Genomic DNA, 14,207 nt, shown 5'->3' on the forward strand with positions numbered 1-14,207 from the left:
TCTGCAGTGAATGAGTTAAGCTCAACATGAAACAATGGACGGTAGACCCCAAAAAATCTGAATCATACCATCTGCATTTCCATATGCATATATACATATATAAATATATATCTACCCCCCCCCAAAAAAAACAAAAACAAAACAACAACAACAACAAAAAAACACACAAAATGACATTTCAACCTCGGATTTTCTGCACGTTGTTTTACTATGGACAACAAAAACATAAAACACCCCAAAAATTTCCCAATCAGTCCCATTCTATTGGCTCGTATTCATATAAGAAACAAAAAATAGAATGAAATGCTCGAATGCTGTTGAAATTTCTGACCGACGCTATTTCTTTTTTGACAAACAAAACGGACACCTTGTTTGGGTGGATATTTTCATTTTGTTATTAAGGGGGGAAAAAAAAGCACAATACATTTCACCATTCATCCCACAGTTCTATATACAGTACACATATAATAAGCTATATTTTACTTGGAAAATATTTGTACAAATACAAATACATGTTCATTTTCTGTGTTGTTAATTTGCAAATTCACAAGGCGAGATCCATATTATTGCAAGTTTGGGGGTGAAAAAAAATTGCATAAAATAATCCTTTGTATGCTTCCGGGTGGGGAAGTTGCCGTTACTTGAACGACTTCTCCCTAAAATTCCCAAAATGTTTGCATAAGAAAATAACGTGACTGAATGGGCTTGCTTGTGTGGTTTACACTCAAAACCTGAGGAGTTAGTGGGCACGGCTTACGTATTTGTTTTTAGGGTATTGAGAAAAAGCTGTGGTTCTACACACCAAAAAGAATGGGAACAAATGAAGAAAGTCACTGTACTGTATTAATATCATGACAAGTGATGATTGAAAAAATAGATTTTACAAGTGGCATGCTGTCTTTTCACCGGTAACACTGGGTCAGTTCTCTTGACGTCGGTTACACGCTCGCACGCTTTTAAGTACTTCAGTCATTCGACTCGGCCATTTACAGAGCATCCGGAAAGTATTCGCAGCGCTTCATTCGTTTTCATATTTTGTCATGTAGCAGCCTCATTCCAAACTGTATTAAATGAATCTCTTACCTCAAAATTCTACAAATAGCCCATTACGTCAGAGGGAATTTTTTTGGGACATTATTTTTCGAGTGATTCAAAATAGAAAACTAAAAAAAAAATCACATTTACATAAGTATTCACAGCATTTGCTTAGTAGTCTGTCGATCCACTTTTAGCAGCAATTACAGCCTCGGTTTTTTTTTTTTTATGTGACGCCATAAGCTCAGGAAATCTGTCTTTAGAAAGTTCTGCCCATTTTTCTTTGCGGTAATTCTCAAGATCAATCAGGTTGAATGGGAGCCGTTTTCAGGTATCTCCGGAGATGTTCAATTGGATTATTTGAGATGTTGACTTGTCTGATGTCAAGAGCGCTCTGGAGCAGGTTCTCATCCAGGACATCTCTATTTAATGCTTTATTTCCCATAGCATCCCCATAGCATGATGCTCCCACCACCATGCTTCACTGTGGGGATGCTACTGGCCTGGAGATAAGCGGTGATGCCTGGCATTCACAAGACAATCTTTTTCTCACCAGACCAAAGAATCTTTTTCCTCATGGTCTGAAAGAGCTCCAGGAACTAATTCCAGACGGGCTGCCATGTTCCTTTTCACATTGTTCTTATGGGGTCGGTGTGTAGAATTTAAAGGTGAGAGATTATTTGAATACAATTTGCAATGAGGCTGAAAGATGACAAAATACGGAAAAAGTGAAGCGGTGCGATTACCGTATTTTTGGGGCTAGAGGCCGCACCTTTTTTCTCAGGATTTGAGCCCTGCAGGCTTATAGTCCAGCGCGGCTTATCTGCAGATAGTCCGAAAAATACGGGTACTTTCCAGATGTATTGTACGGCATAATCAAATTCACAAAAACAACTAACAAAAAAACGAGCTCACCCGACAGACAGGTTATGATACATACGTGTATAAAAAAAAAACATCTAATCCATAGTATATATAATATTTTTTACAGAGGATTTTATATGTTTCAAAAAAGACTGGCACTGATCACCACGGAGGGTTACACAACCTGCTTACATTTGGAGAAAGCATTGTGAATGAAAGCAGCGGTGACGGGAGTCTTCCACGTGCACCGCTTTGGCAAGAAAAAGTACAGTCATGATACAATGACACACTCACACGCATGAAAAGGGTTAGCGAGATTCAAATCCGGTACCTTGGAGGGAATCTGCGCTGATGGGCAAGCTTGGTAGCAGCCGGCATCTCGACTACGTTTGACACTACTACGGGCCTGTGTTTCCATGACGACACACAGGTATATTGAGAAAATTAAGTTATTAGGCAGTCAGGAACAATAATAGTTGAGTAACAAGAACTTGAGATGGGATGAATGTTGGAGGAACCCGTTTATTACCAGCCCAGTTAAAATGGATCGATCTGACGTCAATATCCGTCAATGGCAGTGATTGAGTGAGAGTAAAGCTAAAACAAATCTCTGTTACTAAAGATCTGTGATCTTGGTCTCTAATTTCATAGCAAATAGTTTGTGTATTTTCTGAAAAATATGTTCTTGGTATACTCTCCTGAGACCTAGTCTTTTTATTTGTCCACAGAAGTGGACATTTGTTTGCTTGCATTGATTACTTTAGGGAATCATGTACTAAAGCAGAGGTGTCCAAACATTTTCCTCCGAGGGCCACATTCAGAAAAATGAATAAATATTTGTTTTCTCTCTTACTGTAATTTATCAAGCACCTTCAAATCGATCATTTGCATATTGTTTGTACTGCATATTACATTTTTTTAACTGCTAGCTAAGCATTTTTATACACAGCAAATAGTTTGAGAATTTACGAGATTTGTTGTTACTACTTTAAAAGTAAAAATACTTTAGTATATTTAAGGAAACCTTATTTGTAGCAAAGGATACGGATATGCTGTGGGCCGCATAAAAGTGGCCGGAGGGCCGCAAATGGCCCCCGGGCCATAGTTTGGACCACCCTGTATTCAAGTAATCAAATTATTCTATGTACTTATTGGCTTAAAGTAACTGGTTACTTTAGTGCCTAAGGTCAGTAACCAATTACTAAACCCAAAGTAATTTAGCACTTAACTCTTTCAGTGCCATGGACGAGGATTCTCGTCTATTAAAAAAAAAAAAAATCATAAAACTCTGGTCAAATACGTTTTTTTTATGGAGAGGAGCTGACACCCTTGACTAATGCTTACCTAATATAAGCCAATTTAGCACTGTAGTGATAACTGTGGCCACTGGATGGCAGTGCTGCCCCACTTACAACACAGCTGTTACCTACATGCAAGTGCAACTGAAGAATGGAAGTCAATCTTTCAATGGCAGCGCCCATATTTACAAAGACACAGCACACCATAGTCTGTTGGCCTTGAAAAATGAGTGAAAATGAAAATATTGGGGCCCAAAAGGTTTCCTTTTCCGATAACCCTCGGCACCGAAAGAGTTAAGTACTTTAGTACTTTAAGTAATCACCGTAGTACTTGATTACCTCAAGTACTCAGTAGTTTAATGGAGTGTGATTGCTTGGTCCCGAAAATCCATTTTGGGCAGCTATCCACCTTCACAGGCGAAATAAAAACAAACAAAAAAACAACCGGAAATACTGTTGCTCCCTCTGAAGTTTTTGTCTGTGAAATGTGAAAACGCAAAAAAATCCAACCCCCCCCAAAAAGCTTTCAAATATAGTTTTGGAAAAACGTCTTGTCCGTGCATCGATTGGGAGGTGATTAAAGTGCGTGTCGTTCACTGTAAAAAAAAAAAAAAAAAAGTCCAGTGAAAAGTTTTCTTCTGTGGTCACAGAACGAATGAGCAATTTCTTCTTCTTCGACTTATGCTCCTCTTGTGTTAAAACTGATCTGAGGTCAGTTTCTCCATAAAAGCGGCGAGCCGCATCTGCAGCACGCCGACGTCCCGTCCCGGGTTCCCGTCAGGAAATTTCCAAGTCGTATTCAACCCTGAATTGAGCGCAGCGCGCGCGAGCCGCCGCAGAACAGATGGACTGAAATTTACGGTCGCGTCTGTTGCCTTGCTCATTTTGAACCTCTTGGGAGGAGTCTCAGAGGAGTCGTGGTCAGATGGAGTAGGTGGAGTTCTCCGACTGCTGGCGGATGTAGCACTGGAAACTCTTGTCCCCTATTGGATGCTCTCTGAGGAAACAGCAACAACGAGATGTTAAGGGACCGAGAATGGCCCGCAAGAAGGTTAGCTACATCCCGAAAGATTGGACGATAGTCCGTAACTCAATAGAAAAAAATGGTCCCATGATCTTGTGCGAAAATAGCTCGCAGATCTCTTCGGTGACAGAAAGTGGAACACTACACTAGCGTTCACGTTAGCATTAGCGTCTAGCTTCACCGTGCCTCAGAGGAGGTAAAATCCTCCGATCACCTCGAGGAGATACACAATGGGCGGGGCCATTGCCAGACATTCGGCGTTGGTTTGTTTTGCATTGTAAACAATCGGTCTTATTTTTATTTTCAACTTTATTTACAGATCAGCAGTTAGCACACAGTGCTTCTGTATTTGAAATGACATTATCACTTTGTGAGTTTTTAACTTCTTCTGTCATGTATGTGATCACGCGGGTGCCACCTAGTGTCCAAAATGAGACTACAGGACCCACATGGTCAATTCGGTTGAATTTTCTTTGCACTTCACCGTACTCCTCGAAAAGAAGTTGCGCAACCACATATTTTATGAATGCCTTTTGATTCCACTGGATATTTCAGTTTCATTGTATTTATTTATGCATTTATTTAAATTAACTCATTTATTTATTTTGGGTTCATTTTATTGAGTGTCCTATACGAAATATGAAGCACGTACTGGCTGCCTATTTTGGTCTTCTTGAACTTGTCCCGCTTGTACTTGGTGTGCTGCTGCTCCAAAGTCTGCACAGCCGAAACGATCTGCTTGAGGGTTTTGTAGGTCTCCTGGGGGTCGTCGATGACGAAGCTGGAGTACTCCTCTTGCTCGGGTCCGTCGTACACCGACTTGCTGCCGCAGGCCTCTGCGGAAGAACGCGCGAGGTAAGTCGTTTTATTCGGACACGCGGACATGTTTTTTTGTCTTCTCGAACCTTGCATCTTGATCAGTTTGGTCATGTAGGTGCCGTAGAGGGAATAGATCCTCTCCGTCTCCCTGTCCCCGTCCACGTCCAGTTGGATGTTGGCCGGGAGGCCTCTGAGAACAGATGCGCGGGAACGTGAGAGCCAAAAGGAAAGATAAGGACCACCCGAGAGGGTTTTTTTCGCTCCACACACCCGGTGCAGGGCGTGCAGCCAGGCGCCGCGTCGGCGGAGAGCTTGCAGCACAGCCAGTGGCCGTTGAGGTAGGCTGAAGGATGATAGGTGCTGAGACGCTTGCGGTTGCATTGGCTGACTTTGGTGAGGATGTCGATCCAATCCCGGGCCTCCACGCAGTTGTTGGCTTGGATGTAGAGCGCCCTCTCTGGCTGGATCACCTGGAACATCTGGCGGGAGGAGAGCGCCGGCCGTCATCGTTTTGGAGAACCTTCTCCGTAATCCGTCAAATTTCGGGGGGTTTTGAGGGGCCCTTACGTTCTTCATCTTGAACGACTCCTCCTCCAGCCTTTCCACCGCCAGGATGTTCTCGATGGGAATGCTGCACAGGGCGCCCTCTCCTGGAAGTGAGAGGTCACGCATTTCATGGAGTTGATGATTTTTGATGTTTTTGTGTGTGTGTGTGTGTGTTATTTTTGTTACTTTTGTCAGCTGTTAACACACTTATGTCAATGAAACATGAAACGTATTACTAAATGGAGTTCTTCTTGTTTATGATTTCTATTCAATGTTTCTTCACTTTTTTTTTGTTTGTTTTAAACGTGTCCACATTGTCATTAGTGATGACATTTCCTAAAATAAACCAGATGATGCTACGTCAGCCCTCTTCTGGAGTTGCTGATGAAATACGCCAAGAGATACCACAAAATTAGCTCTAAAAATGCAATAAACAAAACATAGATGGCATAACACTCTAATAAACATTTTTTTCAGAGATACATGGCTAAAAAAGTAGTTCCCAGGGCTCCTTTACTTTTTTGATGTAAAGTAGCATTCTACGCCAGTATAGAAGAAAAATGTGCGGATGAAGTTATTGTAGTGAAAAGACATTGTTTGATTTCTCAGCCGTGCAATGAAAGACGCTACCTTTGGTCTTGTGGTATGTGAACTCGTGGTTGGTGAGACGGAACCATCTCTTTTTAAAGTTTTTCATTCCGAATCGGTTCCTTCCTTGCGCTCTCTTGATCATAAATCTGAAAGGGGGAGGAAAAAAACGAGGTATTTAGTTGAAAAGTTCAAAAGGTGCGTTCCTTTGTGTTAAATATTATATATTGCCCATTTGTTTGTTTTTACAGTATGCGGTATACATAAAGGAAAGTCACTTTGCCAATTGAGGAAAAGTGAAAGGACGCTTGGTCACTTACGAAACGACTTTGACGTATCATCTTACGGAAACGCGGAGCTGCAAATGTGGAGTCAAAAGTTTTTGCCTGGCAAACTCATTCGAACGTCCCCGCAAGTATGTTTACACGTATTTTATTTTCATTTTTACATTGCCGCGCATTCGCACGTTGGCAGCTCCGCGTTCTTGTATCATTTGGCTCAAATACGAATACAATAAACGAAACTCAAATGCACTTTACATTTCACTCGCCCCGTCAAAAACGCGTCATAAACAAAAACGTCATATACAAAACATGGATATCTTTGAATGCCGCTTTGCTATGACATTATGCGGCTAAATAGAAACCGCCAGACGCACGCAAGTAATCACTCTGGTGGTTTTTGAATCCCTAGAGTATTTCCAGATGATGTTTACAACTTGGCAACAGGTGTCTGGATCCAAGGGTGGGAAATTAGAAACAGCGCGCCATTAAGAGTGATAGCGCAGACATCGGCGTTAATTAAGAAAACGTGGAGAACAACGTGAAGACAAGAAAGGATTTCCACATTCCTGAGCCCCAAACGCCGAGATGGTTTGGAGCAGTGCCGGAGTGCCTCATGCGCAGCGATAAGGTGACAGCCCGTACGAAGAGTACAAAGGGGTCAGGATGTGGGCGGATATACGAGAAGCCAGGAATGTGTGTATAGTAAGCGGTTCCTGCTGTCACGTCTGGCGTGACGAGGAAGGAGAGGCGCTATCCGCATCTGCGGGGTAAAATAAGCGGCCTTTGAGGCGCCGGCTCAACTTTCCGCACCGGAGTCATATCAAGCCGCCGGGTGCGCAGTGTCACACAAAGGTGTCGCTCTATTTCCTGCCGGCGAGGACAAAGCGAGTGCGGCGGCTTCTAACTGTGACACGGGAGAGGAGGTGGACCACTCGAGGGCGGGAGGGTTACGGTGCACACACGAGGGGGTCGCAAGGGCAAAGAGAAGCTCTTACCTGCCCTTGGTGCCTTTTGACCCCTTCCCATCCACCCTCTTTATTGTGACTTTTACACTTCTACTCCCGGTAGCAGAAACAAAAAAGGGTAGGGGGACGTAGGTGAGTGAGGCATCGAACTGAAGCCTCGTTGAAAAAAAAAATGTAGATCTATAAATGTAGTGTATGAAATGTGTTTGTTGTGAGTTTCCCTCGGGGTAGCGGCCGTCGCGTGTGGCCAAGGCGTGTCCAAACCCGGTTCTTGAGGGCTATCCTGATTCAAATGATCAGCGAAGTTCATCGAACGCCTGATGACGATTCTTGAATCAGATGCATTGGACGATGCAAACATCAAAAGCATGCAGGACAGCGAATCCCGAGGACCGGGTTTGGACACGCGTGCCGTAGCCAAACAAAACAGGATGACAGCGAGGCAGAATTCACACTGAAGCGGAACACACTTCAACACATGCGCAGTGATGACTATATTTTCCGGATTATAATTGGCACCTTCAATGTATGGCCTATTTTAAAACTGTTTTCATATATAGGGCGCACCGTATTATAAGGCGCATAGAATAGAGGCGACGGTCTCGGCTGGGGTTGCGTTATGTATCCACTAGATGGAGCCGCACTAAAGGGAATGTCAACAAAATAATCAGACAAGTAAGTCAAACTTTTCAATGAGAAATAAAAAATGTATGGAAAGTACTATCTGAAGAACAGGAAAAAAAAAAACCTCTTGATTATATTAAGAGACTGTTTTGTTAGTTTTAAGGAATATAATTATGATTCAATTAAATATTAAAGTATTTAATCCAAGTGCAACCAAAAACCTTAAAATCTATGGTGTTATTGATTTAAAAACAGTTTCTAGATTTTTTTTATAAAACCGCGCTTTCTTTGACTCTCGTCCCCATATAAATTCCTTTAAAATTAGAGTATAGAGCGTATCAAAATTTCCACCATATTATATTATTTATTATATGTATTACATTGTCAGCTTTTGAGGCTTTTATGTTCGGCTTATAGTGTGGAAAATACGGTTCTTCTCTTACGTAAATTTCCACAGCTAAAGCGAATGTGTTTGAAGATGCGATGAAGATGTGATTGGATGCCTCGAGGAAGTTACAGGTCAAAATAAATCATACACAGAAGCGAAACGGTATACAGTGAGAAGTTTGACGTGTTAGTGTCACATTAAAAAACGAAATCGGCAGCATACCCCTCTTTGAGCATGATTGGTGTTTCGATACTCTTCTGATCCCACTTTCCGGAAGTTGATATGAGGTCCAGAAACTGTGGAATCAGAACAAGTGTCATCGCTGGTTGTGTGTGTGTGTATACATACATTTTATTTATATTTATTTATTTAATTATGGATCACACAAATATGTTGCATATTAATTTAGGGAAACAACGTGATTTAAAGTCCGATAGCAAATACTGTAGATGTTCGTTTTTTCAAACTTTGATATCGTACCATATTTTTTGTAATCACATTAAGTGCCAGTCAAAAGCATGGCAAAACCTTCAAATTCCAATGATCTCAAACGCATGAAAAGGTTGAGGAATTCAAGCTGTAAACTTGAAAATTCACAGCTGTGAATCGAGGTCATAAAGCATCGTCCGCATCATAACGAGAGCGAAAATATCAAAGTGTGCAAATCTTCTGTGTGATTTTGGTGTGCTTTTTATTTTATAATTCTGTCAGTATTCACACACTGCAGTAATTCATTGCATACCAGCTATTTATAATGACAATAAAGACCATTTATTCTATTCTATTCTGCAATCTGGGCAGACGTGTCCTACTTTAAAGAAACAAAATCAGAATCTTCATAATGTCAATGATTTGAAACCTATAAATAATGAAAATATACACATAATTTGAGGTTGTTTCCAAACGTTTGACTGGTACTCTATTTAGCCGTTAAAGCTGGGGGGAAAAATAGCGGTAAGATTGATTGTGGGCCTCACATTCTTCACAGCATCGGCATACTTCTGCTCATTGAAGTAGTCATAAAATGCCGCCATGTAAGACTCTTTGAAATTGGCCTAAAAGAAAGCGAGAAAAAGGTCATACAATGGAGCAGCTGAGAAATTTCAGTAAATGAATCAAATATTGGCGAGGGGTACTCACAGATTTCGATTTGGCGAGACTTCCCAATGTCTGGATGGTCTTGGAGATGAGGGTGAGCGTTCTCGAGGTGGCCGGATCCTTCCGAGCGAAAAAAAACAACAAAAAAACTTCAGATTTATTATTCTATTTTTAATACTTCCAAAATAGTGCAAACACAACATAATTGTTCTTAACGTTACTTTTAATCATAAAACATGTCAAGATTTGATTTTATTGCAAAAAATTCTGCTTATTTTTATCCTTTAGATTACAAAATCATCTCTCAGGCGGGATATGGCCCGCGGGCCATATGTCTATAAGCCTTAACAGCGCTGGATTAAAGTTTACTTGGTTGAAAATATTCAGTATTTCACTGGGTGTACACATCATTGAAAAAAGATTGAACACCGCTGATCTTTTTTTTCCAGCAGCGATGGCGAATGAAGCTTCATGAAGCACCTGACATCATTTTTGACTCCTCTGAATGGAACTCCAATTATCTTTACCCGAAGCTTGAAGGGCCATCATTCTTTTATAGTTTAGTTCTGACTAAATGAAGCCTCATGAAGCACTTTTGATATATTTGCGCTGCTACGTGTCACAATGTGTTAAAACTGCGTCGGAAATGTAAACACACTTTCCTTTCACTAGACTTTATCTTAAAAATCAAGAGCACCATCTAGGGGATAAAAATATAACAAGTGCTTCATGAAGCTTCATTTTTTTATCACTATTTTTTTAGTATAACACAAAGCTATTACTCTTGTTTTTTTCACAAGTTAAGTCCCTTTGGGTAATGATTTCTCATAATATTTGAATTATATTTTTGAAAGGCCATAATTGGCTCATTCGATTGGCCGTCCGATTAATCGGTGTTAAGAGATTGCCAGTATGCAAATCAAGACTACAAAATTTGCTCGTGGGAACGTGAACAAGCAGTAAATCCAACTGACCGGATGATGAGGTCGTAACTGAAAGAGATTGGGCGATAGGATGGCAGGAGCAAAGAAGCGCAGGAAGATAAAACTGCTCACTGCCGTGTATCGGACATCCTGGTCCACTGGAACAAAATATGACATGACGCATTACATATATGTTTACTTCTCCCAAAAATGGTAGGTGAGAAATTTTGCCTTTCCAAAGAGATCCAGTATGTTTGGAGAAATTACATGTGAACGCTGAAAGCTGAAGGAAAAATTATGGAAGCGCTTGGGATGATGTGAAATATAAGAAAATTATCTGGATAAAAAAAATCATCCATTCATTTCCTTAACTGCTTGTCATGTGGTGAGATACTGAATGATATGGAATTATGAAAAATCTTGTTTTTTGCTTTTTTTTAGAAATTTAAACAAAACAAACAATTATAAACAATAATATTCTGTATACAATCATAGAATAAAGAAGTCATACATTCATTCAATAAAGAATTATGCAGGCAGATAGCTCAATAGATTGCACAATTTTGTAGCCATTTTTATGATGTACTGCTGGGACTGCAGAAACGCATTGCGGCCACACGAGGGCAGCAGAGAATGAAGCAAGTGACAGGCAAATACACATAAAAACAGCTACAACACAAAGCGAGCTCTAAATGAAAGCGAAATGCAAAATGTGGCCTTGAGTACATCCTGCCTGTTATTTATTGAGTGAGTTACCTTGGAAACGCGTGGCCGCGGACTCTCTGAGCGAGAAGAAGATGTCGCACATAACCGTGGGGCAGCGCACGCCGGAGGTGGTGATGACGTTAAAGATGCGGTCCACGTAGTGACGAAGGTTCTCCTGCGGAAAGAAGGGGAAGGTCAATCACATTTAGCCACACTGCAACATGCCAACACACGCCGCTTTGCACGATCGTTTTCTTACTCGATTGGTCTCGAGGTTTTCCGATTCCTTGAGTTTAACTGGGTCGATTTCGCAGGGCTTGTGTTCTGTGCAGATCTGTGAGGAGATTAGATTAAGGATACTTTCATACTTGTGTAAAGCCGCCTCTTTGACAATAATTCAATGGCAATCTTTTTTTAACGTTAGCATAGAGGATCAGGAAGATCGTAACCTTTTTGGATTTAAACGTCACTGTGGAGGCACGTTTGCACGTCTAGACCAATAAATGCGTAGAATTTTGATGATGTCTCCACTTCTAGAAGACCATTGGACGAAACTTGACCAATCAAGTCATGATGCTTCGCAAGCCCTGTGTGCCTTTTTCGGATCTTACGAGATGGCTCTCAAAACGTGACTTCAAAATTGTGTGCACATGCTAGTCAAACCTACTTGCTTTCTGTATCATTTGAAGGGCCAAGTCATAACATTTGAACTTATTTTGAAGATATATCCTTTTTTAAGGGATTTTCTTCAGTCTATTATGCCCCACAGTGGACAATTGAGAAAACGCTGTCCAGTTTGAAAATAATAGGACAAGTGATACGGTATCACTAATGCTTGCAGAGTTGACTCAACATTTCTCAACGTACCAAATATTAATTATTTTGTTTAAAAATCAAATAGTTTGTGTTCAATGGGGGAAAAATGGCGCTATTTACTGTAAGATTCTTGCTGTTAGTGAACACACCGTCAGAATCGAACATCGGTTCATGCCTATTATGTACGATAGACGAGGCTATTTAAGATGCAAGAAAATCATGTGGCTGGCTTCCCACCTCATCTATGATGGGTTTAAGTGTGACTTGCAGATAGTGCATCCCTGCCAGCTTCATGGTCTCGTCGATGCATTTGGACGTGAGCGAGTTCCCCCGGAAAATGGTGTTTGGATCCCTGCGTGAGAAGGCAGACGAGCCCAATCAGAAATGAAAACCACCGACAGACTGCCCAACTTTTCACAGTCACATCCAGCTTGCTTATAGACATACATACAAGAAGCTTGACAAATTTATTAGACCAACATGAAGTTCTTTAAAGGGGGAGTCAGATCAAAATTTGTCTTTGTGATAATATGCTCTATGTTCTTTCTATGTTTCCGCACTATAAGGCGCACTTTCAATGAATGGCTCATTCTAAAACTGGCTTCATATATGAGGCGCACCACATTGTAAGGTGCAAAGAATAGAAGCTACACTAGTGGCTGGGGTTGCGTTATGCATCCACTAGATGGAGCTGCGCTAAAGGCCTGTACCCAAATAATATTGTCATTTACTGTTATAATTCAAAGAAAATCTAGAATATTTGATTTTAGTTACAGTTAGGTCTTTACATAACAAAAAAAAGGTACTTTAATATCTGATGCTATTATTTGACTTTTGCCAACCCTAACAGATGATCATGATCTAATTTCTTGAAGCCAATTGAAATAATTATTTACATCTTGCAAAGCACAAGATTCGATTACAGCTTTGCGCTTCATTTACAGTGACTGGATAATAAACAACCCCGAGACAGCTTATGATCGGTATGAAGCATTATTGGATTTTAATCCCTGCGGGCAATTTGCACATTACACACATCCGTCCTTCCCCCATTTCCCATCTTCAAAAACAAATAAGAGCATTTTTTCACACTCACTGCGTACGGTTAACTTCGGCGTGTGCGATGGCGCTGATGAAAGGCACGATTTTGCCATAGTGGAGGAAGAGACGCACGAGCGGGATGGCCGCTTCTTGCTTCTCTCGACACACCTCCCCCAGGATGTTGGCGGTGGACGCCGACACGGGCTGCGCCGGGACCAAACAACGCAAACGTATACATCATCTGTAATCCAATTACTCGCGGTACTTTAGTACCTCAATGTAGGCACTTTACTACATACTTTATTAGTGAAATAATCAATTACTTGAGTAATTTTAGTAGTTGAAGTACTAGTACTTTTTAGTATCTAAAATAATTGATTACTCTGATACTTAAAATTGTTATGATATTGTCTTCGTTGCGTTTATTGATGGAAATGGTTTATATGTGTTCGATCCATCAATCAATCAAACGCTTTGGCCAGTGAAGACCCCATCACCCACCTGAACGTTCGCCGAGCACAGAAGCAAATCTCGGAGGGGGGTGTAGTGCTCAGAGGGGAAAACGTGATCCTCGGTGTAAACAATGTTGAGGCGCAGAGATCCCAGCTCTTCTACCTTGACTGACTTTCCTCCATTTTCCCTAGGCTGGAGGTAGTACCTGGGAGGAGACTTTGGTGTCAGCCACGACTTCTTATACAAAAGCTTCACGATCTAGTTCTTCGATTCAACAAAGTGACGTGGGACCCACATTCCAAAGTGGCAACTGCAACCTGCAAACGTTCAAATTCATGTCTGCAATTTTAATCAAGTCTATCAAACTGCCTCTGAAAATGAACCTGGACTGCTCCCGGGGACAGTCAAGCGAGCGCTGCTAGCTAGCAGCTAATTTAAGCTAGAGGCTGCGCTAAACACCGGCAACAGACACTGTACAATAAAATGTCAGCGTAGCTACGTCATTTGTATTTCAGTTCCCTAAACTGGCGATTGAAGGCGATTTCAGAGCAAAGTGGTGTTGTTTTTATCGGGAGTTGCAACTACCAAGTTAGACTTGAGGAACGGTTTGCGCAGTAGAAAGACTCATTGCGATGGCGTTGGTGTCCGTATGTAATTTGTACGATATTTTGAAGCTGTGTGGAATGGGTGTCGGTGTCTTTGATGTTACGAGGCAAAAAAAAAAAAAAATAGATCC

General features: G+C 41.2%; 1 protein-coding gene and 1 long non-coding RNA gene across 4 annotated transcripts in view; one reads left to right on the forward strand and one right to left on the reverse strand.

The window, feature by feature from the left end:
- Window positions 1-5,844, forward strand: part of LOC148424257 (uncharacterized) — a 6,974-nt gene extending 1,130 nt beyond the window's left edge. The window contains exons 2-3 of one of the 2 annotated variants that reach the window (XR_015865427.1): window positions 4,976-5,076; window positions 5,143-5,844. This is a non-coding gene — a long non-coding RNA (uncharacterized LOC148424257). The remainder of the gene's footprint in view (window positions 1-4,975; window positions 5,077-5,142) is intronic. The other variant, XR_015865428.1, reaches the window with a different exon arrangement.
- rasa3 (RAS p21 protein activator 3) overlaps window positions 2,404-14,207 on the reverse strand; it is a 35,107-nt gene continuing 23,303 nt past the window's right edge. Inside the window, exons 10-25 of one of the 2 annotated variants that reach the window (XM_088413456.1) lie at window positions 13,520-13,676; window positions 13,074-13,222; window positions 12,215-12,329; window positions 11,421-11,495; window positions 11,213-11,336; window positions 10,508-10,614; window positions 9,576-9,653; window positions 9,413-9,490; window positions 8,658-8,731; window positions 7,454-7,513; window positions 6,217-6,323; window positions 5,608-5,690; window positions 5,311-5,519; window positions 5,127-5,230; window positions 4,874-5,057; window positions 2,404-4,194 (exon numbers count right to left, since the gene is read on the reverse strand). In XM_088413456.1, the coding sequence (XP_088269582.1) occupies window positions 4,119-4,194; window positions 4,874-5,057; window positions 5,127-5,230; window positions 5,311-5,519; window positions 5,608-5,690; window positions 6,217-6,323; window positions 7,454-7,513; window positions 8,658-8,731; window positions 9,413-9,490; window positions 9,576-9,653; window positions 10,508-10,614; window positions 11,213-11,336; window positions 11,421-11,495; window positions 12,215-12,329; window positions 13,074-13,222; window positions 13,520-13,676 (1,780 nt within the window). In that variant the 3' untranslated portion in view covers window positions 2,404-4,118. The remainder of the gene's footprint in view (window positions 4,195-4,873; window positions 5,058-5,126; window positions 5,231-5,310; window positions 5,520-5,607; window positions 5,691-6,216; window positions 6,324-7,453; window positions 7,514-8,657; window positions 8,732-9,412; window positions 9,491-9,575; window positions 9,654-10,507; window positions 10,615-11,212; window positions 11,337-11,420; window positions 11,496-12,214; window positions 12,330-13,073; window positions 13,223-13,519; window positions 13,677-14,207) is intronic. The other variant, XM_088413457.1, reaches the window with a different exon arrangement.

This window comes from Hippichthys cyanospilos, chromosome 4 (genome assembly GCF_059441005.1).
Source record: "Hippichthys cyanospilos isolate Australia breed blue-spotted pipefish chromosome 4, RoL_Hcya_1.0, whole genome shotgun sequence".
Classification (NCBI taxonomy): domain Eukaryota; kingdom Metazoa; phylum Chordata; class Actinopteri; order Syngnathiformes; family Syngnathidae; genus Hippichthys; species Hippichthys cyanospilos.